We start from the raw sequence: 23,528 nt of genomic DNA, 5'->3' as shown, positions 1-23,528 counted from the left end.
CACCTTCCTGCTCCCCAGACGGTCCCCTCTGATGGGAGGTGAGAGAAGCCACTCTAGAGGTTAATTGTGATTTTATTAGTTGAGTCCTTGGGTCTGCAGGAGACAACTACCAATCCTCCCACCCCTCTCCTGGCACCCCTCTGGCCGGCCTTGGCCCTCTGCCCACACGTGGAGAAGGGCGGAGCCCCCCCACCGGGGACAGCAGCCGGGGTGCGTCCCCTCATGGTCCTCGGCGCTCTGTATCCTCCCAGGCAGGGGCTCTCGCTCTGTCATCTTCGTTCCCACTGGCCGGGGTTTTGTGGCAAGTGAACAGCACGGAGAAAAGCCTTCTGTCCCTCCCCACACCCCACTGCCACCCGCAGCCTCCTTTTTGCCTTTGGGGAGCGCATTAGAAGAAGCCGATGAGGCCAGCACCTGTGCTAGCGAGTGCGCTGCCCCAGCAGCTGGGAACGAGGAGGGGGCTTTGTGCGCCAGCCTGGGAGCAGGAAGGGCTGGCTGAGTCCCAAGGGCAGGTCAGTCTGTGAGGTAAAAGCCGCGGGGCACGGCGCCCTCCCTGCCCCTGCAGCACCTCCCACCCCCTCAGCCAGGAGGCTAGAAGGCTCTTGAAAATTTGCGGCCTGACTCTACGTCCCCATCAGGGAGGAGACCCGGCGCTCCCTCTGCTGGCCTCTCAGGCAGGGAGGGCAGCACACTCCTTGTGGCAAGGGAGTCGAGAAGACCCCCCGCCTCAGAAGAGGCCCAGGCGAAAAGATCCCCAGACCATCGATGGGCTGAGGGGCCGAGGGGCCCACAGAGCCCAGGCAGACGCTGGGCCCTGAGCCGGACGTCTGCGGGGCAGGAGCACCGACGCCGTCGCTGACGGTGTCGTGGGGCTGAGATGTCCTCAGGCTCGCGTCTCCCCAAAGGCTGCTGCCTGCTGGGGAGCCTGAGAGGCACGGGGGCGCCTGCCCGCCTCCGCACGGGCCGGAAAGAACGCGCTGGCCCCCTGTCCACAGGAAGAGCTGTAATCAGGCCCTGGGCGTTGCAGGGCTCTCCCCGGCGCCCCTGCTTGGCGCTGGCGGCCAGTGGGCAGTGGGACGGTTCTAGTCGGGCCTCTGCTGAGGAGGCAGTGGGGCCTTCAGGCTGAATGCGACGTCATGTTGTAGGAGGCTTTCTTCAGGGTCTCCAGGAAGAACTGTTCGTTCTCCAGGAAGTCACGGTCCTGAAAGGCAGAGCTGGGTGAGCAGCCACCCTCTGGTGCCCTCCTGCCCCCGCTTCTGTGCACAGGGACGCTGGGTTGCTGGACTGAGAGTGAGCTGGACCCTCGGTGCCAGCCGAGCAGCCCTTCCTCGGGGACCCTCTCGCTCACATCCTGGCTCAGCCTGGCTCTGGGAGTCAGTGGGGGTGGGGCAGGGAACAAGCACCTGCCCTGGAGTGAGACACCAGCTCTCACTGCCGGTGGGGCCACTTGTTCGCACGTGACTTCATCCCTCTGAGCCTGTCTGTAAACTGGAGAAAATAACATTACCTGCCTTGTAGGGCTGTGGGAGGGTACAAGCTTATCAGGCTCGGCACAGAGCCTGGCATGTAGAAATGCTCCATCAGTGACACGGCGAGCATCTCTGAGACGTGTCCTCTAAGCAGTCTGCGCTGCTGCTCTCCTGCAGGGGGTGGGTTCAGCCCTCCCCGGGGCCAGGCTGTGCTCCCTCCTGCCTCTGCCTGAGCTGCTTGTCCCCAATGTGAACACGAGGAGCCCTAAGTCCACGGGGAGTGGGTGGGCCTGGGCCGGGGCAGCATCTGCTCTGGGAAGCTCACCTGCTCAGCTGTGTGTTTCAGCAGCACCAGCTTGGCGTAGAGGTGCGAGGGGCCCAGGCTGGCTGGCAGCTGGCTGCACTGAGGAGCCGGGGGGACAGGAGCCACGATGGCTGTAAAGGCCGAGGAGGACGGAGTCAGGGACTGCAGCGCTCTAGAGCCCCTGAGCCACAACTACTGAGCCCGTGCGCCACAACTACCGAAGCCCGCGTGCCTAGAGCCCATGCTCCGCAATAAGAGAAGCCACCGCAATGAGAAGCCCACGCACCACGACGAAGAGTAGACCCCGCTCGCCGCAACTAGAGAAAGCCCGCGCCCAGCAACGAAGACCCAACGCAGCCAGAAATAAACAAACAAACAAACAAAAAACCCAAGATGACTAAAACCCAGCTGCCCCCTAACCTGAGCACACAGGAGGCGTGGGCAGGATGTTGCTGGCCCTGCCCAGTGGGCAAGCCGACCCAATGTCCCACCCTCCTGGAGCCGCTTACCACTCAGGCCAGAGGCTGCTGGGCCCTGGGCCCTGGAGAGCAGCCCCACGGGCCCGGAGGGCAGGTCCTGTCGGATACGATCCAGCTGCAGCCGTTGCTCGGCCAGACTCAGATGCTCCTGTCCCCGTCCCCCCAGAGAGGACACAGCTGTGAGGGCAGAGGGCTGGGGGCAGGGGTGGGGGTAGGGATGCCCTGGGAGGTGGGGGGCGCGGGAGGCAGGAAGAGCCTTGCCTGGTGCACGTGCTGCTCCTGCTGCCGCAGCCGCTCCTGCTGCCGCTGCACCAGCTGCAGCCGGGCCTGCTGCTCCGCCTGCACCTGCCGGGCCTCACACAGGGCCCGCTCCCCCTCCTCATACTTCTGCGAGGCCACCTGCGGGGAGGCCGCCTGGGTCAGCTGGGCTGGCTGAGGTGGGTGCACTGCCCACGCCCAGGGGCTGCGCCGCTGGGCACCTGGCTCATGCTCTCCACCTCCTCAGCGCGCAGCCGGACGCGTTGGGCGGCGGTGCTGACCCTCTCCTTCTCCAGCCGCAGCTCCCGGCGCTCCTGTTCCAGAGCCTCCCTCTCGGCCGCCAGCTGGTCCTCTTTGGCCCGGAGCTCGCTTGCCCTGACCTTCAGCTCTGCCTGTTCCTGGAGACAGCAAAGCCTCTCTGCAGTCTCCTCCCCGGCGCTGAACTGGGCTCTGCTCAGGGTTCTGAGGACCCGCTGGCCGCCCTGCCTCATGGCTGTGGCTCGGCTCCGCCCTGACCCTGGGAGGAGGTGGTGGGAGACCTGGGGCCAAACCCCGCTGCAGCCCCTCGCCCCTGTGCTCAGCTTCTCGGAATCCGATTTCTAGAATATCTAAGTCAAGGGAACATGATGAGGAGTAAATGAGCAAATGTGTAGAAAGTACCTGCGATGATACGATAAAAGGAAGTAGTTATTACGATGACTGTTGTTTTAATTCCTATACTCCTGTTACCCCTGCGCTCTTTGCTAAACTGACGCGTCCTGACGGAGGAGCCGTGAGGCCCCGGGGCGGGGAGAGGGGCAGGGCTGCCTGGGCTTCCCGCTGTCCGGGGAGGCTCTGGGTCTTACCTTGGCCAGACTGACGAGGGTGCCCTCCCGCTGGGTGTCCACCTGCAGCGCCCGCTCCACCGCACGCTCTGCCCGCTCCTTCCCCAGCTTCTGCTGTGCGCAGAACTCGGCCCACTCGGCCGCCAGGCGGCGCCGCTCCTCCCCACACTTGTGCATGACGGACTTCTGCTCCTCTAGCAGGGCGCTCTGGGGCGAGGGCGTGAGGGCACAGGTGAGCATCCCCGGGCGCAGGCGCTCTGGGGCGAGGGCGTGAGGGCACAGGTGAGCATCCCTGGGCGCAGCGGCAGGGACGGAGCTGAACGCGCTGTGGCTGGGCTCACCCTGGCCCTCTCCATCTCCTCCCGCTCCACGGCCATCTGCTGGGCCATGACCTTCCTCTGCTCCTCCAGAGCGCGCTGCGCAGACTCGGCCTTGGACTGCTCGGCGTTCACCCGCCAGCGTTCCTGCGGGCGGGGCAGGGTCAGGGCTGAGGGCTAGCGCCCCTGGATGCTCCGCCTGCCCCCAGTCAGGTCGGAACGTGCCCTGGGGAGCCGTGCAAGCCGCCCTCTTCTGGCTTCTCCCACAAACACATCCTTTCCTGAGCGGTGAAAACGGGAAGGAGCCTGAGGCCTACCGGGGCCCAGCCGCTGGGATTAACTGTGCTGAGGCTGATGGCTCAGGAACCGCTGCTGAGAGAGGCACCTTGTGGCTCCAAAGGGCCAAAGAACAGCAATATCCCTGCTCCCTGAATCGCCAACTACAGCACTGCCCGCCTGTCTCTTGTCATCCAAAAGGGAAAGAGCACCAGGGTGGGCATGACACCGTATGCCAGGGGACTCGGGGCACACACAAGCCTGGCCCGAGGCAGGCGCTGAATACAGCACCGAATGAAGGGCTGAATAAATATGGTTCACGATGTAAAAAATCTATGTCTACGTACTGATATGTCTACAGGATATACGTGATGTCATCAATGGCTATCTCTGGCTAGTGGGTAATTTTTATTTTCTTTATTGTTGCCTGTTATTTTAATTTTTTCAATGAGATGTATCACCTTGTAACCTTGTACAGAAAAGGAAAAGGTATTATTATTATTTCTGAATTCATCAAATATTTATTGGATCAGTTCCATCAGGGATTGCTTTTTTGTTTGGCATAAGGTAGGGGTCAATTTGAGTTTTTTCATAAGTACAGCCAATTGTTTTATTTTTTAATTTTAATTTTTTTTTTTTGCCGTGCTGCCCAGCTTGTGGGATCTTAGTTTTCTGACCAGGGATCGAACCTGGGCCCCCTGCAATGAAAGCACGGAGTCCTAACCCCTGGACCGCCAGGGAAGTCCCCATAAGTACAGCCAACCGTTTAAGCACACTTATTAAAATATGGAACACCTCACGAATTTGCATCATCCTTGTGCAGGGCCATGCTAATCTTCTCTGTGTTGTGCCAGTTTTAGTATATGTGCTGCTGAAGTGAGCACGAAAAGCCATGATTTTCTAAAGAATGAAGCTCGCTCTTATACCTGGAAGACACGTAGGGAGTTTAAATACGTTATCTGTTACAGCTCAGAAGGCAAGAGCACTTCTCCGAAAGTCCCAGGCATCCCTGATGAGCAGGTAGGAGCCGGATGGGGTAGGCCCGGGGCGCTTCTGGAGGTGGGGAGGTGGGAGCCCCTGCAGAGGCAGGAAAGGGCAGGAGAGACATTCCAGAGGAGAGTCCCGAGGCCCAGGAGGCGAGGTCCGAGTACAGCTGCCATCCCCTGGGCGTGCGGGGGAGACAGGCCCTGCGGCAGGAGGACGTGCCCCACCTGCTCCAGCAGCCGGCTCTGCTCGCTCAGGCGCGCCTCCATCTTCCCGATGACCTCCTGGAGCCGGCTCCGCTCCTCCTCCATGTCCCGCTGCTGCCAGCTCAGCCTCTCCTGTAGCGCTGGGGGCGGCCACAGGGTACTCACTGCCCGCCCACCTTCCCACCACGGGGGACAGGAGAGAGGGACGTGTGGCCTGCGGTACCTCGGAGCTGCTCGTCTCGCTGCCGGATCCCCAGCTCCCGCTCCTGGGCAGTGCTGAGGTGCGAGGCCTCCACGCGGGAGGACAGCTCGTGCAGGCTGCTGGAGAACCTCTCCATCTGCTCGATGATGCCATTCAGGGACCTGCGGGGGGCTCAGGTCACGGCGGCCTGTGGAGCCCAGCATTGCCGCGCCAGGTGGGCAGGGCCTGGGTGGTGTGCCTACCGCGTATGGGAGGTGGCGCTGGTGATGGCGTCGATCTCCCGGTCCTTCAGCAGCTTCAGCCGCTGCAGCTGCTCCTCGTGGTCCTTGCGCATCTCCAGGATGGAGGCCCTGGGGGACAGCGGGGAGGGCGGCTCTGCGTGGGAGGGGCCTGCCTCCGGGTGCTGCCTGCTCCGTGGGCCTCTCCTCCCCATCTCCGGGCCCTGCCTCGCTTTCCCTGGCTCCTCTGCCTTGTCTGTCTTGCTGCCTCAGTGCCACATCCACTCTCTGGGGGCAGATTCCTTGTTATTCAGCAAAGGACACTCGACAGGTGTGCCGACAACCCTTTCGTGTCTGGCCAACCTGAGCCGTGTGAAAAGGCTGGCTTGGCCCGCGGCAGCCAACTCCCTCATGTGCTTTTTCTTAGTTTTGCTCTCATCTATAAGGTAACCAGATCAACATGCCAGGCACGACCTTTTCCAGGGCCAATCTAGTTACTAGACTCGAGAATTGGGGCCGGTGCGTGGGTTCACCAGTGCTGAGTTAGCCCTCGGGTTGCTTGCTGCTGCCAGGCCCTGCCCGAACAGCTAGTGACCTTGGGCCCTGCCGGTATGCCCTCCCCGCTCTGTAGGAGTGGTGGGTCCCCACCTGTGGGGCGATGGGGCAGTGAGCTCGGCCTAGGTCCTTTCCCAGAAGGGAAGGGGTCGAGCCTCGGTTCAGAGGCTGCTGAGCCCATGGCTTGGGGTCTCACAGCAACTGGCTTCCCCTGGCCACCCTTGAAGGCAGCCCCCCTGCCCCCGGGCCTCCCCCTCACCGCTGCAGCTCCCGGAGCCGCTCCATCTCCTGGTCCTTCTCCTGCACGGTGGCTGCCAAGCGCCGCTGGTGCTGGGCTGTGAGCTCGGCGCGGGCCTGCTCAGCCTCCTGGCAGCGTGACAGGTACTGGGCACACAGCTCCTCGTTCTCTCTCCGCAGCCGCTCTTCCCGTTGCTGGTATGATGTTTCTAGCACCTTGACACGGCTCCTGCCAACAGCACACCCAATCGTGGGGCTCAGGAGGTGCCGGCGGCCACCCGAAGGGCCTCTCAGAGCACGGGAGCTGGGGCCAGCCGTGAGCCACCGGAAGTCCGGGCCGGAGGAGTGGGGGTACCTGTGGGCGCTGTCGATGAGCTCCAGGTCTGCCTGGTGCCTCTGCTGCAAACTTGACAGCAGCTGCTGGTGCTGTGTCCGCTCCAGCTCGAGTTTCCGCACCTGGGAGATGGCGGGAGGGACGGGGTGTGTGTGTTGGGTGGGGGCAGGGTCCCTCAGACCGCCTGGGGAAGCCGTCCGGCCCTCACATGGCCCGCTCCCACTTCAGCCCTACCCCCGGAGCCGGCTGCCCCTCTGCCCCGCACCTGGGCCTCGAGCTCCGCCAGCCGGGCCTGACTCTGCAGGAGGTCGGCCTGGAGCTCGGCAGTGCCCCTCTGAAGCTGAGCCTGTGCCGCCAGGAGCTGCTGCTGGTATTCGGAGCCGGGCAGCAGGCTCCAGGCCAGGGACTCTGGGAGCAGGGACTGGAGGAGAAGGGAGGGATGTTCCCTGTTAGGTAGGGGACAGGGACTCAGCTGAGCTCACCTACCTCTGGCCCTCACTCATTGGACCTCCCAGGCCCTGTGTCTGATCTGTGGCTGTAGATGGGGACAAGGTCGTGACACCGAGAGGCCAAGGATGAGGCCCGGGAGAGTCAAATGGTCACTGTCCCTCCCCTCACAGGTCTCGTTGGGGAAGATGAGTCTCCCTTCCGCCCTCAGAACAACATCCTCCCAGCAAGGGTTCCAGATCCCTGGATAAACAGCCGAGTCCCAGCAGAGCCTTAGCTACAACAAAAAGTTATGACCCTGGCCCTTTCTGTCAGGCCTGAAGTCCCAATGTAGACAGCTGTTCTGGTTCCTGCAGGCTGCCCACCACCCACCATCTCAAAGGCACTTCCGGGTTACCCAGGAGGTGCCCCCGTGGGGCTAGGCCTCCTCAGGCCTGGGGGTCACAGGCGCTGCTGCACCTGGGAAACAGAGGCAGTGCAGTGGGAGGATGGCAAGGATGGAGAAGGCTTTCTCGACAGAGCATCAGGACACCTGCAGCCCTGCTTTCTGATGAGAGCATTCCCAGCTGCCCCCACCTGGGTGCCACCTCACTTCCCTACTGGTGCTGGCAAATTCACACCCAAACCTGCCTGGGAGTGGCACGGAAAGTGCTGGTGGGGAGCGCCAGGGGAGCTATGCCTCCCAGCAGTTTGGCAGGTTTGGCAGGTGTTGCTTCTGAGCACATGAGAATTGTTCCATGGGCCCGAAACCTACACCTGTTGGTTCACCCTCCCTACCTGGACAGGCACAGAGAGCCCTGGGGGTTCCTGGGAGCTTGGGAAACCAACTGCAGGCTCTGAAAAATCAACAGCAGAGAAATGAGCAGGGGGTGCAGGGAGGCCCCGCGGGCTGGGTGTGTGCTCGGGAGAGCCCAGCTTCACTCGTCTGCCAGGGCCCCCCAAGGGAGCCCTCAGTGTCTCTCCTCTACCCAGAGTTACACCCCTCGAACAAAGCAGAACACAAACCAGTGCCGGAGCAATCTCCAGGGGCTGCTCCCCTCTTTGGGTCACCTGCATGGAGGGCCAAGGCAGCGGGGTTCCAAGTCACGGGGGACCTGAGGACACAGGAACGGGGGTGGCAAGCTGAAGAGCCTTCTGTGTAGGACGCCGGGAGAAGGGGAGGGTTGGCCCAGCAGGAAAGGGAAATGTCAGGTTCAAGTCATCGACTGCAAAGGCCTGGAGGCAGGCAGTTTACTAAGAGTGAGGTCTCAGTTGGGAAAAGGGGACGGGGACCCAGCTTCGGGCCCCTTACTCCGTGGGCCTGCTACGTGGTCTGGGATAGCACACGCCACGCTGACCACGTGGAGCCCAGCACAGCCGTCCGCCGCTCTAGGGAAGGGGGCCCGGGCCGCCCTGCCGCACCTCCCCTACCCGCAGCCCCGCCATGACTGTACCCTGAGGCGGCAGGCTGGGCAGGCGGCCTCTGTGCTGCCGTGCCTGGGGTCCCCCCGGCGGCTGCTGGCTCGAGCCCTTGGGTGCCGGCAGCAGGCTGGCTGAGGAAGTAAATGTTAAAGCGAAGGAGGCAGAAGGTCCGGGTTAGACTGGATCAAGACGGGCTGGGACAAAGCCCACGAGTGAAGCTGTGTGGCCGCCCCTCTTCCCGCCTCCCCTCAGCCTTCCTCCTGTTCCTACCCTCCCGTCTTGGTAATTCTCCTGCGAAGTCTGAGCGCCTGGCCTTCCGTACCCCGTCCTGGCCTCAGTGCTCACTGGGACCACCTGAAGATGTCCCAGGAGCGACCATGGGCCTGTTACGGGCAGCACGGCCGTGCGCCAGTCCACGCAGCTCGCTCAGCTTCGGCGGAGGGCCTGCCCACCCTCCCGCCGGCTCCAGCACCCTTTGGGCTCCTCGCTTCTGCTGTCGCTCCCCCTTGCTTCTCAGCTCTCAGGGTCACCTCGGTTTCAGGTCCAGGTCCAAACCGCCCTCCTCATTCACCACAACCCCAGGGCTGGGTGACACCCCTGGCCTGTCACACAAGCGCCCCCCTCGTCTCCCCTTCGCTCCAGCTGCAGAGCATCCTGCTGCTTCCTTTGGACAGTCCCGGCCTCGCCAGCCCCCTCAGGGCTGCCCACTGTCCCCCCAACATTCTGCGGCCTCGCCTAGGAGCCGCCTCACAGCCACAGGCTTCTTGAACACTCCCCAAGAGCACGAGTGGGTCCCATCCCGCGCACGCATTGCCTGCTTTAGCTTGGTCGGCAGGGCAGTTGGACACCGGGTGTCCCGCCAGCCCGAGGGCGCTGTGGACAGAGCCCCTGCTCAGAGGCACCAGGATGGCTGTGTGTTTGCCATAAGGGTGCCCTCGGTCTCCTGCCCGATCAGGTCAGCACCTGTCCCCACAGCAGTCAGGGAGTGAGCGTCAGCAGCCCCCCAGCGCCCTCGTGTTTTCATCTGAGCAAAGGCAGGGAGCTAGACACCCTCCCCAGCACCTAAAGAAGGGGAGAAGCACGGCTAAGAGGCGGTGCTTTGCTCTGAGGCACACTGTCGGCACTCCCGACTGAGGCACCGAGGCAGCAAGGTCCTCCTTCCACTACAGACAGCAGCCCTGGGACTTCGTTGGTGGCACAGTGGCTAAGGCTCCGCGCTCCCAATGCAGGGGGACTGGGTTTGATTCCTGGTCAGAGAACTAGATCCGACTTGCCGCAACTAAGAGTTCGCGTGCTGCAACTAAAAAAGATCCCGCGTGCTTCAACAAAGATCCCACACGGCAACAAAGATCCGCGTGCTGCAGCTAATACCCAGCACAGCCAAATAAATAAATATTAAAAAAAAGAAAAGAAAAGGGACAGCAGCCCAAGCCCCTACCTGTCGGAAGGCAGCGCCCCTACCGAGTGCTGGCCCTTACAGGCTGCGTCGTGCTCCTCTCTGGCCAGACCTTGGGACTTCTTCCGAGACAGGGCATGGCTCAGCCAGTCCTCCTCCTTCTTCTCAGACGCTCCTGGCTGGGAAGGCTGGCTGCCTTTGGCAGGAGAACCGGTACCCTCGGTTGGTGGCTTTGCCCCCAAGGAGGGCAGCCCAGCCGGGGCGGAGTGGTGGCTGGGAGCAGAATGCTGGCTGGCGGGAGGGGGTCCCCTCCGAGCCTCCCCGGTCGGGGAGGAAGGGAGCAGGTCCAAGCCTTCGTCCTTGAGGCCCAGCCAGTCAGCGCCTCCCCTCCTGGGCTGGGTAGGGCTGGATGCTGCTGGGGTGCTCTGTCTGGAGCCTGGTTCTCCCTTGGGGTCTGTGCCGCCTTCAAAGAACCTACTTCAAGACAGAGAAGTGGGGGGTCTAAGGCAGGGCAAGCAGCCTGTCCCAAGAGCCCCCTGACGGGCCTTTCCCTCCACTGCTGGGGGTGACTATGGGGCCCGTGCTAAGAAGTCGTGATGCCCGGGGCCCTGCACAGCCAGAGCCGCGGCAAGCTGAGTGATGTCCGTAGAACACCACGAACACCCGTGAAAGACATCTTGGATTCCGCCCATTTTCCCAGCCGGCAACCTGCCTCCAAGGCCAAGCTCCTTGCAGGCCCCACTTACCTGACGGACTGCCGGCGGGACTGCCGGCCCTCGGAGGAGCCCACGGTGGGCTGATAGGCCCCAAAGGTGAAGTCCTCGTCCCCACCGGTGTCTTCTTTGTCTGTGAATGAAGGAACCTGTGATCTAGAGCAGGGGGACTCAAACTCTTCTTCTGTAGCTGCAGAATTCTTTGTTTAAGAAAAGCTGAACCGGGCTTCCCTGGTGGCACAGTGGTTGAGAGTCCGCCTGCCGATGCAGGGGACACGGGTTCGTGCCCCGGTCCGGGAACATCCCACATGTCGCGGAGCAGCTGGGCCCGTGAGCCATGGCCGCTGAGCCTGTGCGTCCGGAGCCTGTGCTCCACAACGGGAGAGGCCACAACAGTGAGAGGCCCGCGTACAGCAAAAAAAAAAGAAAAGCTGAACTGGCAGCTTGATGGGTAAGACGAGTGGTAGGGAAGCTGCTGTGGAGAAAGCAGGGTGAGGGGCTGGGCGTCTGCAACACCTCAGGCTCCAGCCTACAAAACATCACCCAGGAGCTGTTAAAAGTGTACCAGCAGCCCCTGACCCAGACCCCCTGCAGGTGAGGCCTGGTGAGCTGTGTGTGTCACGAGGGTGATACTCAACAGATGGCCCGGGGGCCGATGCTCTGAATGGAGGAACACTGGTCCAGGGCAGTGTTTTTCAAACTGTGAGCTGCTGCCCATTAGCAGGTGGAACTACTCATTTAATGAGTCGCAACCAATGTATTTATTAGTCAAAGAGCACATAAATAAGTATTCAATGTGGTGATTATTATTTCCTGACATTTTTGGTCTCAGTTATAAACGTGAATAATTAAATGTGTGTCATGATGTAAAGCTTATTTCTTATTATGGCTCGTGGTAAAATCCTGTTCTGGGGGTCTACTCCCCACCGCCCCTGCCCCACAAGCTTCCTCACCCTGTGGCCGCTGATACTTCTTGTCCAGCTTGAATTCCCTGTGCTCCCTGGTGCCCGGACGGGCCAGGAGTTTGGCGGCAGTGCCCCGACCCAGCAGCTCATCCAGCTTGAAGCGGGCAGGGAGGGGCCCTTCCCTGCAGGATGGGACATAGGGCAGGTACGTGTGAACACGAGGGGCTCCTGGGGGGCCCACCCTGTACCCTCCCTCTCGCTTTTCCCTGGCCAGGGAGGGACTCTCCGCTCACAGGGACCCTTACTGGTCTCCCGTGTGCCTCCTCTCTGGTTTGGGGCTGTCTCCAAACCCCAGGGTGGCCATGATGTCGTCCCCATCGTCAAAGAGCAACTCCTGTTTCTTGCGGACCGGAGTGCTCTCAGGAGTTAGAGCGATAGAGGGCGCTAAGGGACAGAACACAAGGCACAATGCCCACAGCCTCGGGCCTGCAACGGTGATGTTTGAATGGGTCGAGGGGGGCGTTTCCCTGCAACCCTGGCCTTTGGGTGGAAGAGTGGGCATGGCAGTGTCTGGGCTGCCCACAGCACCCAGCTTCCCCGGCCCCACTCCCACAGCCCCACCCCCAGGCTCACGCATCCCCCACTCCCAGTTCCCAGAGACTGATAACCTCTTGGTCCAGGATCTGAGACCTGTGGTCCCTGCCTGGTGGGGTGTCTGGCTCTGCACCGGAAAGTTCAGTTAGCCAACTGCACCTGCCCCGGGATGGGTAACATGCCCACCCCACCTTGATCTCTGGCCGGGGCTGGGCTCTTTACGGAAGCTGTTTTACTCTCCGTCCCCGGCAGCTTCTTGGCGATTCCTTCCTCATCGTCAGAGAGAAGTCCTGCCAACGGGTCTTCCAAGTCTCACGGCCAGAAGGGGAAGCAAAGGGAAGACTGCACACTTCGTTCAGGAAAACAAGCACTGTGCTGTGCTAGGGGAGTTACCGCTCTACTGGAGATTTCTAGCCGCTCTGATGCCTATACAAGCCGCTCGGCATCTGGGGGCCTGGGTTAGCGGGGCTCGGACACAGACCGGGCTGGGCCAGGGGAGAGGAAGCAGGGAGAGTGGCCCGGGCTTCAGGGCCTGCACTGAGGCAGGAGAAGAAAAGTAAAACATCCACGCATTCATGAAGGAAAAGGAACTTTTCTCCACACTTTAGAAAGTCTTCAGTTTGACACCTGGCTTCAAAGTCCTTGCAGATAAGTGCCCCAGACATGCCAGCTAGTAGAACATAATGAGCCCCTCCCTGAACTCAAGAGGAACAAACCCAGCGGCACGAGCTCTCTGCTCATCTGACATACACAGTGGCCTGGCCTCGAGCAAGCAAGTAAGCATCGCCCAGCCTACTGCACTCTCAAAACTGAAGCACCCCAGTTTTGTGACCCCACACCCCAGGTGTGACTGCAGGGCCTGTGGTACCTTCGAAGGAGAACTTCCTGTACTTCCTGTACTGATGCCCAAGGCTGGTGGGAGAGGGAGATAGCTTCTTGGTGGGAAGGGCATCTCCTGCAGGGAGCAAAGAGAAGGCAAGGTCACAGGTCTGGATCTCTCCTGGCCTATATTCTGCCAGACCAAGACTGGTACCACTGGGCTGGCGTGCACTTCTACCTGGAGGCTGAGGGCTTGTGGCCGTGGACACAGCCATGGGATGGGTCTACACCTCTCCGGTTCTCAAACAGGCTTCTGGCCAGGAAATGTGGTCTGGAAGCTACCTCTGGCCCCCTATTCACAAGTTGCTCCAACAGGGACATAGGTTTGGGAGATGCACAGGCTACCATAAAATTCTCCAGTTTAACTCAAATGGCTTCTCCAGGAGTTGCCATGTTGGACTTAGAGGGACTGGAAGAGCCGTAGGAAGGAGGAAAGCTCAACCTGTCTCCCTCCCCCACTATAATACTCTAACACACACGCACACAGTGAGCTCCTGGCCTCTCCATCCCAGGCAGAGAAAACCCACAGTGCTGAGAGCTACCCTCTAAGCATCTCCCACATCCCCAAAATGTCCCTTGATTCGAGGACCTATCTCTCACTCACGTTTCTCACTGGCTGTTAACACACCAGCAGGTTTAAGAGGACTAGGCTGCTCTTCTTTCCCAGAATCCTTTGCAGACCTTTTGCTTGAGGCTAGATTAGACTTCTTCAGACCCAAGAGATCAGCATCCATTTCATCCAGATCCTGGAAAAGCAGGAAGGAGGGAGGAATCCCCACAGGTGCTCAGCCAGTGGGTGCTAAACACCCTCAGGCTCTGAGCAGCCTGGTGAGGATGTTGCCTCCAACTTCCATATGGAACAGATGGGGACTTGGGGTGGGGGACTGACCCCAACAGGGTCACAGAACAAGGATAGAGGCAGGGCCAAAGCCCAAAGACTCAACATAGTCGATCTCAGATAAACTGAAAGGTCTCAGGTTGGTACTCCTATCAGCCCCACCGGCAGCTCCTGCCTTGATGTTAGAATGAGAGGGTGCCTAAAACCTGCTTTCAGCAGCTTCTCACAAAGGCTTAGCAAATGTCAAAGCTATTTGCAGTAGAAACGAAACAGCAGGATCCTGGGGTTTAAGACTCCCCAAGAGACTACCACTGGGCAGTGAGAAGGGACCTAAGGCAAGAAGATAACCCTCTGTCCAAAGTCAAGAAAAATTTGATCTCAGGAATTCCCTGGTGGTCCAGTGGTTAGGGCTCCGCGCTTCCACTGCAGGGGGCCCGGGTTCAATCGCTCCCTGGTCAGAGAACCAAGATAACACAAGCTGAGCAGCTCAGCCAAAAAAAAAAAAAAAAAAAAAAAAAAAAAAGGCATGAAGAAGGCTGCAAAATACAAAGCTTTAAAAAAAATTTTTTTTTGATCTGGATTCCTTAGCCTGCCTGGGTCAGAGGAAGCAAACTGACAACAGAGGCAGAGGTATGATAAGAATGCTATTCTGGGTCAATGAATGGTCTACGGTAAGGGCATTAAAAACCACCATAAGCAAGCTGGGAGAGGAAGACGGTCAGGGACTCCCTGGTCGCCACAAGCCCTTGGTACAGACTGGGAGCATGACGATTTTGATAAGTGCGGTTGGCGCTCCAAGGGTGGCTGGCAGAAATGTGAGGAAACAAAAGAATGAGAAAACTATTCAGAAAAAAGGTAAGTTGGCAAAGATAACGGAACCAAAGGTAAGCAGAGTGGGTGGAGGGTTCAGCTCGTGCTTCTGGAATGAGAGACTCAGAGCCACCACTATGGACTAGTCAGAGGACTCGAGGGTCACGCCCAGGGGACCCAGCTGCCTGGTCTTGGGGAGGAGCAATTTCAAACTGAGGTTAAAGAAGCTGATTCTGGAGCCAAGAAGGAAACAGACCCCAACCCTTCAGGGCCCCACAGGGCTGAAAGCAAGCGCTCAGCCCTGGCCTGTGGCAGCATGGGTTAACCAGAAGGGACGTGAAGCGGAGGTCAGGCGGGAGGATGCTGCTGGACAGAAGGGGAGGGAGAAAACAGGACCACTCAACGTTTTAGACTCCAGCCAGGCCACCCGAGCCCCATGAGATGGTGCTTATGTTCAGAATTTATGTCTTAAAATTCCATTGCAAAGATCAGCTTGGGGCTTGATCTCATGAGAGGACAGCTGTACTAAAGGGGACTTGGCAGGGGATGTGAAAAGAAATCTGGAGAAAGATTAAGAACAAGATTTAGGGGGGAATTCCCTGGCGGCCCAGTGGTTAGGATTCTGGGCTTTCACTGCCATGGCCCGGGTTCAATCCCTGGTGAGGGCAGCGTGGCCAAAAAAATAAAGAACAAGATTTAGGGGAAACAGTCTCCCCTTTCCTCATGGGGGGAGACAGCCCCATTTCACCAGAGGCCTGTGACGTGACTGTGTCTCTGGGTGGGTGAATTTCCGTAACTGATTTATACCCAGAGGGGCAGGGAGGGCAAGAGCTCATGGATGAATGCCATTCTTGCAGGAGGTAGGGCTCAGAAATACAAATTGTGAAAGAAGAAATGAGAGGGAGAATGAAGGCTTGGCACAAAATAGTATCCCAGCCCGTGTCCCTGGCTCCCTGAATTGTGCAAGCTGTTTCCTTACCTTCATGGCCTGGAGCAGAGGCTGCGGGTCTGCCTCGGAGATGTCTGAAACCTACAAGGTGGGAGGTAACGAGGCGTGTTAGTCAAGGCCCAACAAAGCTCAGGGCCCTTGTGGCCTTGCTTCTGTTAGGGCAGGAGCAGAGCTGGGTCAGGAGGCATAAACTGGAGGGTCCTGCCCTCACTTGGGGCTCAGGTATTGTATGAAGTCAAGCCTGCCCAGTTGTGGACACCCAGAAAGCGCTGCCACTTTCTGGTCCTCCCAGCAGTAAATGCACAGCCATCATAGGACTCAAATTAGGCTACTTTCCATCCACGTGATTGGACAGCGTGGAGTTTATTATGGGAAGCACAGTTAGAAGTGGCAACATCGAGCCTAAAGCAGTTGCTCGGAGCTCTACTTTCTAGCTCATCTCACTGGTAGGAAAAGGATGCTGCTTTGGGTCCACTCAGCAGCCATTCATTCATTCATTCATTTATGGCTGTGTTGGGTCTTCACTGCTGTGCGCAGGCTTTCTCTAGTTGCGGCGAGCGGGGGCTACTCTTCTTTGCAGTACGCGGTCTTCTCATTGCGGTGGCTTCTCTTGTTGCAGAGCACGGGCTCTAGGCACGCGGGCTTCAGTAGCTGTGGCCCATGGGCTCAGTAGTTGTGGCTCGCAGGCTGTAGAGCACAGGCTCAGTAGTTGTGGCTCGCGGGCTTAGGTGCTCTGCGGCATGTGGGATCTTCCTGGACCAGGGCTCGAACTCGTGTCCCCTGCATTGGCAGGTGGATTCTTAACCAGTGAGCGACCAGGGAAGCCCCAGCAGCCCTTTTTTTTTTTTTTTTTCTTTTTGCGGTATGCGGGCCTCTCACTGTTGCGGCCTCTCCCGTTGCGGAGCACAGGCTCCGGACGCGCAGGCCCAGCGGCCATGGCTCACGGGCCCAGCCGCTCCGCGGCATATGGGATCCTCCCAGATCGGGGCACGAACCCGCATCCCCTGCATCGGCAGGCGGACTCTCAACCACTGCGCCACCAGGGAGGCCCTCAGCAGCCCTTTTAAGAACAAAGTGGCTTGGCAGGGACTTCTAAACCTCTGTGGGCAGCCCCTAGGCACGACACTCATCTCACTGTCTCTGGGGATAAGTAGGGTCGGTGAGGAGCAGGGAATGGGCCAGGCTCACCTCAGCATCAGCTCCTGCCAGGCCTGCCCTGGTGCTGAAGGCATCATCTTCCAAGAGGGACCTGCAAAGGGGCAGAGTCAGCACCCACCCACGAATGGTCCCCAGGGCACTGGATGATTCTAAGGAAGGAGAAGTGCCTTAAAGAGTCCAAGTGAACCTGGATAGACTCTTCTCTGGAAGAACAGAGTTGCTGAAAGGAATTTCACAGGTCACCTAATGCAGTGATTTTGTAAACTTTTTTAAAGCAGTAGAGCCCCTTTAAAAACAACAGGTAAGAGAGAAAAACAGAACTGCTTGGGCTAAAATGAAGGTGGAGGGCAGAGAGCTCACAAAGTGTCTCCCTATCTCGCAACTCTCAGGAGAAGCTCAGGAGGACAAACACAAGCCGGGAGGCACCTATCTAGGCCTATCCTCTTATTCTGAGGGTAAGAAAATTGAGGCTCAGAGAGGTTCAGGAACTGCCCAAGGTCACACAGTAAATAACCGATGTAGGACTAGAAGCCAGAACCTCCCACCTCCAGTTCAGTTCTCTTCGCACTCCTCCAGGCTCCTTCACTGCCCAGGAGCTGACAGGAAGACCAGGAGGTGGTGACACTACAAGCAGGGACCACAGTGAGTGGCAAGTGGCGGGTGGGTGGGGGAGGGGCAGGAGCATTGGGCCTGAAAGGGGCTTGGATGCCCAGGCCAGCCCCGTGTGCTCACTTTGTTCTAGCCCTTGAGGGAGGGAGCGCCTGAGCTGCACCTGTGGCGTCTCTGGCACGTGAAGCTAGTTTAACAGGCTTCTCAGGCGGTGTCGCTGGCAAAAAAGAAAACAAAAGATGTGATTCGGTCACAGAGAACTGGAGTCAAGGGGAAAGGGATGGCAAGTTCCCCACCAAGCTGTCTCCCACACCTTCCTACTGAAAGAGGGGCCTTTTTGTTTTTTTTTTTTTTTTTTTTTTTATTTTATTTTTTTTTATTTTTGCGGTATGCGGGCCTCTCACTGTTGTGGCCTCTCCCGTTGCGGAGCACAGGCTCCGGATGCGCAGGCCCAGCGGCCATGGCTCACGGGCCCAGCCGCTCCGCGGCATATGGGATCCTCCCAGACCGGGGCACGAACCCGTATCCCCTGCATCGGCAGGCGGACTCTCAACCACTGCGCCACCAGGGAGGCCCAAGAGGGGCCTTTTTGGAGGAAGGAAACTGGCCCTGTAGGCAGGTCCCTTAAAAACCTGAATGGGGGCGGGAACGGTACATTTCCAAGCGGGAAGTCAACCCAACTGGTGCCAAATGAAGAGGCCATGGAAATGCAGGAACAACAAGGCACTGCCATCGTCCATGGGCTTGTGCTTTGTGGGTTCTTGTGGGCCAGGTGGGGGGAACCTCGGCCTTGTTGTCCCTGGTGAGCTTTGCATGACCCCGAAGCCCTGCTTCTCAGTGCAGCAGACACAGACACAGAGGGTAAGGGACTAATGTCCAGAATATAGGAGGAACTCGCACAACTCAACAATAAAAAGATAAATAACCCAATTTAAAAACTGGGCAGGGCTTCCCTGGTAGCGCAGTGGTTAAGAATCCGCCTGCCAATGCAGGGGACTTGGGTTCGAGCCCTGGTCCAGGAAGATCCCACATGCTGTGGAGCAACTAAGCCCGCGTGCCACAACTACTGAAGCCTGCGCGCCTAGAGCCCACGCTCCACAAGAAAGAGAAGCCACCACAATGAGAAGCCCGCGCACTGCAATGAAGAGTAGCCCCCGCTCACCGCAACCAGAGAAAAGCCTGCGCGCAGCAACGAAGACCCAACGCAGCCAAAAATAAATAAAATAAATTTATAAAAATTAAAAAAAAAGAAAACTGGGCAAAGATCTGAACAGACCTTTCTCCAAAGATATAAATGGCCAGGAAACACATGAAAACATGTTCAGCATCAGTCATTAGGGAAATGCCCATGGAAATCACGAGATGCAACCTTTCACCCACTAAGATGGCTATAATCAAAATGAAAATAACAAGTATTGGCAAGGATGTGGAGAAACTGGAATCCTCTTACACTGCTGGTGGGAATGTAAAATGATACAGTTGCTGTGGAAAATAGTTTGGCAGGTCCTCAAAAAGTTAATCATAGAGTGACCATATACCCCAGTAATTCAACTCCTAAATTTACACCCAAAAGAACTGAACACATATGCTCACACAAAAACTTGTACATGGAGGTTCATAACAGCATTATTCATAATAGCCTAGCCAAAATGTGGAAGCCACCCAAATGTCTATCAACTGATGCATGACCAAACAGAACAAGGTATATCATACAATGGAATATTGTTGTCCAGCCGTGGAAAGGAATGAAGAAAGGAATGCTACAATGTGGACAGACCTCGAAAACATGATGGAAAGTGAAAGAAGCCAAATGCAAAAGCCTCATACTGTGTGATTCCATTTTATGTAAAATGTCCAGACTAGGCAAATCCATAAAGAAAGTTAAGTAAGTGGTTGCCTAGGGGCGGGGGAGGGGAGAATGAGGAGTGACACTAACGGTATGGAGTTTCCTCGTGGGGTGATGAAAAGTTCTGGAATATTCGACTGTGGGGAGGGTTGCACAACTCTGTGAATATACTAAACGTCACTGAATTGTATACTTTGAAAGAGTGAACTTTGGACTTCCCTGGTGGCGCAGTGGTTGAGAATCCGCCTGCCAATGCAGGGGACGAGGGTTCGAGCCCTGCTCCGGGAAGATCCCACATGCCGCGGAGCAACAAAGCCCGTGCACCACAACGACTGAGCCTGCGCTCTAGAGCCCGTGAGCCACAACTACTGAGCCCATGTACCACAACTACTGAAGCCCGTACACCTAGAGCCCGTGCTCCGTTAGCAAAGACAAGCTACCGCAATGAGAAGCATGTGCACTGCAACGAAGAGTAGTCCCCGCTTGCCTCAACTAGAGAAAGCCTGCGCACAGCAACGAAGACCCAACGCAGCCAAAACTAAATAAATTTTTTTAAAAAGTGCACTTTATGTGGATTTTATCTCAATTAAAAAAAAAAAGAGCAAGTCTAAATCAGGGGATTCCGGCAAAGGGGCACTTACTCTCATCTCCCAGGAGGTCACCAAGGACATCATCGATGGAACCTGGAACAGAAAAGGGGACACTGGGACTTCAGGAGGAAAGAATGGTCCTTAGGGCCTCACGTCTTGAGACCTCATCCGGGACCTCAGAGGTTGGGACTTAGGCTTGGCTCTCTCTTCACTGGCCATGAGATGTTTTCTAACTCCTGGCAACAAGTCACAATGCTTTGTTGAAAGACCCCCGGGTGGAAATTGAAAATAACTTGCTCAAAGGATGATGGTGAAGATTTTTCAGTAGAACCTACATTCTACCTGACACACTGGCCAACAAGCCCTAGGCTATTATGCCTATAATAGCCTATTCTCTAGGCTATTATGAATTGTAGGTTCTTCCAGACTCTGAACAAAGCCCAGATGCTTCTTTGGGAAAAGTGTTCAGGATTTCTAGGCACATATACAAGCTTCTTTCATACCAACAGTCTCCTTGTCCCCTTCCAGCTGAGCGCCCGCCCCTGCCAAGCTGGTTTGAGTATTGAATTAGTTCTCAGATCAAGCTTAAGTGCCTTTACCACCCTTAACCCCAACGGTATACTTCTAGATACAAATACTTCAACAAGAAGGATTTTTTTCCCCAAATCTCATCTGTTGTTTATTTCTGAATTACTCCAAGGGCCAATGAGGCAGCATAAGGAATTCCCTAGGAAAACCAAAGCTGCCTATGGGATTCTGGGGAAATCAGCAAGACTCACACTGAGAACATTCAGACAGACATGTCTGTGTTATGTGTGGACCCAAAGTGGGGGAATTATTTTTGGCCTAAGGGTGGTGTTCCACCTCCACTCACCTTTCAATCCCTTCTTGGTTTTTGGTGCCTAAAATGGGAAAAACAAATCACATTAACAAGATGAGACAGTGAACGTGTACTAAAACCAACAATGCAGAATGAACTGTTTTGCCTCTTGCCAAGTCACCAGAGGAAAAGGAGCACCAATGGCATTTATAGACAGAGGCCCTTCATGGTTTTCTGAGTTTCTGAGAACAGACTCATTCAGAGCATGAAAAGGGCTCCCACTAACTAGCAGGGGACACCACTGTGGGTGCCATCCGGTGGGCAGAAGTCTCTCCTTTTCCCTCAGATTTCCAGACACCACACGCAAACCCTCCCAGCCAGCCAGGATGTAAAGTTTTCCTCTATTCCATGTCCCTGACTCTTCAGGATCAGTGACAGACATGTAAGGATGCTTTCAGATGAACATTCAGAGGCTCAAAAGAGATGCTTGCTTACTGTTTAATAAGAAGTTTTTGTTTTTTTTTTCCGGCCGTGCCACATGGTATGCAGGATCTTAGTTCCCTGGACCAGGGATCAAACCCGCACCCCCTGCATTGGAAGCATGGAGTCTTAACCACTGGACCGCCAGGGAAGTCCCATTAATAAGTTTGATATCGGGCTTCCCTGGTGGCGCAGTGGTTGAGAGTCCGCCTGCCGATGTAGGGGACACAGGTTCGTGCCCCAGTCCGGGAAGATCCCACATGCCGCGGAGCAGCTGGGCCCATGAGCCATGGCCGCTGAGCCTGCGCGTCCGGAGCCTGTGCTCCGCAGTGGGAGAGGCCGCAACAGTGAGAGGCCCGCGTACCGCAGAAGAGAAGGAAAAGGAAAAAATAAAATAAGTTTGATATCAATGCTCCTAACCATCACTCTTCTTTGGGGCCACCCAGCCCCCAAAGTACTTCATGCAGTCAAGATCTTGGAGGGGGGAGTCGGGGTGAGGGCGGCTCCCATTTCCACACACCTACTCTGCATTCTGCCTACCATCTCAAGGCTCTGGGGGCCGCCTGCAGCTCCTTCAAAGTGCTGTCCAGCTCATTTGAATTCTGCCCATCAGGCTCATCCTCCCTAATGAAGAAAATTGAAGTGGTTGCTTAAAAATGATTTGGCTTTAACAGTGGTTGAGTCCAAGGTTGATCAAGCCTTCTCTCACTTTACCCATTCAAGAAGTCAAAACATTTCCATCAATTAAAAATTCCTTGTAGGGCTTCCCTGTTGGCGCAGTAGTTAAGAATCCACCTGCCAATGCAGGGGACACGGGTTCGAGCCCTGGTCTGGGAAGATCCCACATGCCGTGGGGCAACTAAGCTTGTGAGCCACAACTACCGAGCCTGCACTCTAGAGCCTCTGAGCCACAACTACTGAGCCCACGCACCACAACTACTGAAGCCCATGTACCTAGAGCCCGTGCTCCACAACAAGAAAAGCCACCGCAATGAGAAGCCCGCGCACCGCAACGAAGAGTAGGACCCGCTCGCCGCAACTAGAGAAAGCCCACATGCAGCAACGAAGACCCAACGCAGCCAAAAATTTTAGAAATTCCTTTTTTTTTTTTAGGGTGAGCAATTCAGATGAGAAGCGAAGTGTTCTGGGTAACTTTTCTTTCTTTCCTTTTCTTCTTTTCAATATTTATTTATTTACCTGGTTGCACCAGGTCTTAGTTGCAGCATGCGGGAACTCTTAGTTGCGGTATGTGGGATCTAGTTCCCTGACCAGGGATCGAACCCAGGCCTCCTGCATCGGAAGTGCGGAGCCTTAGCCTCTGGACCACCAGGGAAGTCCCCTGGGTAACTTTTCGAGGCCTGGAGATTATTCGAAAAAAGTGCACTGGTCCTCATCCCTTACTCTGAAAGAGAATGTGGAAAATGGCAGGTACCCATCTCAGAAAGGAGGTGGGTGCCTAGCACTAAGGCCAATACACCTTCCCAGGTAACACCCATGACTACTTTCCTGGCAGCGTTCAGGGCAAAGAGCGGCTGCGAATGCTGGTTACTCCTTGATAGTATTTTCACTGTGGTGGAAAAATTTCCCTTCACACTAACTGTAAATCCGACTCCCTCCATTAATAGAGAACTGTTTTCCCCAGAATTATCATTCTCTCCCACCTCCTCCTCAACGTTGCCAAAACTGACCTTTGGCACAGCTTGGAAGAAAGGAGTGGGAGGTGGGCCTCTCTAGTTCTCTGGTGTCGGCCTGTCCTGTTATTAGAATGCAAAGTTTATGTGAGGTTACTGTATAGGGGCCACTCTGAATGGTTGTGTTTCTCTTTCTCTGTAATGCAATGTTCACGGCCTACAAGTCTCAACACGTTTTGTCTCGTATCACATCCAGGGGCGTCTGCCATCTCCTAGCGATCCTCTCCCAGTCTCCCAGACCGTGGGAATTTCTAAGGGAGTATTGCAAAGGCCTCAGGGCCACAAAGACCATCGCGTCATTGCATCTGCTCAGCCAACTTCGTGCCAGGCGTTTTAAGATCCCGAGGCCGCCCCTTAGTTAGGGCCCTCCCGGAATCACCCCCTCGGTCCCGAGACTCCGCGCCCCTCCATGCGCCACCCCCTCCGCGCGCCCAGCCCGTCTCGATCCCGAGCGCAACTTACGATCCTTCCAGCCCCTGAAATCCCCCCCGTTACGCGCCATTCCCCTTGGAGGTGCAGCCGCTTGAACGTGTCCCAGACATAGCCGCTGCTCCAGGCTCCACTCGAGCCCAGCTCAATCAGGCCTCCCGCTTCGGAGCCTCTAGAACGCCAATCTCTCAGTCGCCCGGCCTCCGGAAGCAAGGCATGGCGCGAAGCATTCTGGGGTTGTAGTCCTAGGCCCGCTCACCTGCCCGAGCCAAGGGAACCTGGGGCACCGAGATGAACTACATTTCCCAGG

The 23,528-nt window shown here is 57.0% G+C and overlaps 1 protein-coding gene and 1 non-coding gene across 9 annotated transcripts; both read right to left on the bottom strand.

Annotated features, from left to right (window-relative positions):
- Window positions 1-65: 65 nt before the first annotated feature.
- FBF1 (Fas binding factor 1) lies at window positions 66-23,336 on the bottom strand. Of its 8 annotated transcripts, none has more exons than XM_060081103.1 (31): window positions 23,252-23,336; window positions 22,787-22,852; window positions 21,619-21,722; window positions 20,673-20,700; window positions 19,850-19,891; window positions 17,526-17,579; window positions 16,784-16,844; window positions 15,626-15,676; window positions 13,603-13,744; window positions 12,988-13,074; window positions 12,311-12,430; window positions 11,831-11,969; window positions 11,574-11,707; window positions 10,654-10,753; window positions 9,950-10,384; window positions 8,544-8,642; window positions 8,116-8,204; window positions 7,888-7,946; window positions 6,929-7,084; window positions 6,685-6,785; window positions 6,352-6,558; window positions 5,562-5,669; window positions 5,341-5,480; window positions 5,139-5,257; window positions 3,676-3,798; window positions 3,356-3,541; window positions 2,732-2,908; window positions 2,514-2,651; window positions 2,283-2,400; window positions 1,795-1,904; window positions 66-1,201 (listed from the first exon to the last, which is right to left on the bottom strand). In XM_060081103.1, exons 8-31 carry the CDS (start codon window positions 15,629-15,631, stop codon window positions 1,118-1,120), a joined length of 3,177 nt encoding a protein of 1,058 aa, XP_059937086.1. In that variant the 5' UTR covers window positions 15,632-15,676; window positions 16,784-16,844; window positions 17,526-17,579; window positions 19,850-19,891; window positions 20,673-20,700; window positions 21,619-21,722; window positions 22,787-22,852; window positions 23,252-23,336; the 3' UTR covers window positions 66-1,117. The 8 variants fall into 8 exon arrangements, with proteins under 8 accessions (XP_059937086.1, XP_059937080.1, XP_059937082.1 ...); XM_060081097.1 differs by having other exon boundaries at window positions 17,486-17,579; window positions 21,639-21,722; XM_060081099.1 differs by having other exon boundaries at window positions 9,950-10,381; window positions 17,486-17,579; window positions 21,639-21,722.
- On the bottom strand, window positions 4,708-4,811 carry LOC132479420 (U6 spliceosomal RNA). Its single transcript, XR_009530536.1, has one exon. It is a non-coding gene; the product is annotated as a U6 spliceosomal RNA (small nuclear RNA).
- Window positions 23,337-23,528: the final 192 nt, after the last annotated feature.

This window comes from Mesoplodon densirostris, chromosome 18 (genome assembly GCF_025265405.1).
Source record: "Mesoplodon densirostris isolate mMesDen1 chromosome 18, mMesDen1 primary haplotype, whole genome shotgun sequence".
NCBI lineage: Eukaryota > Metazoa > Chordata > Mammalia > Artiodactyla > Ziphiidae > Mesoplodon > Mesoplodon densirostris.
The sequence above is the reverse complement of the archived record's forward strand: the minus strand, read 5'-3'. Positions and strand labels throughout refer to the sequence as shown.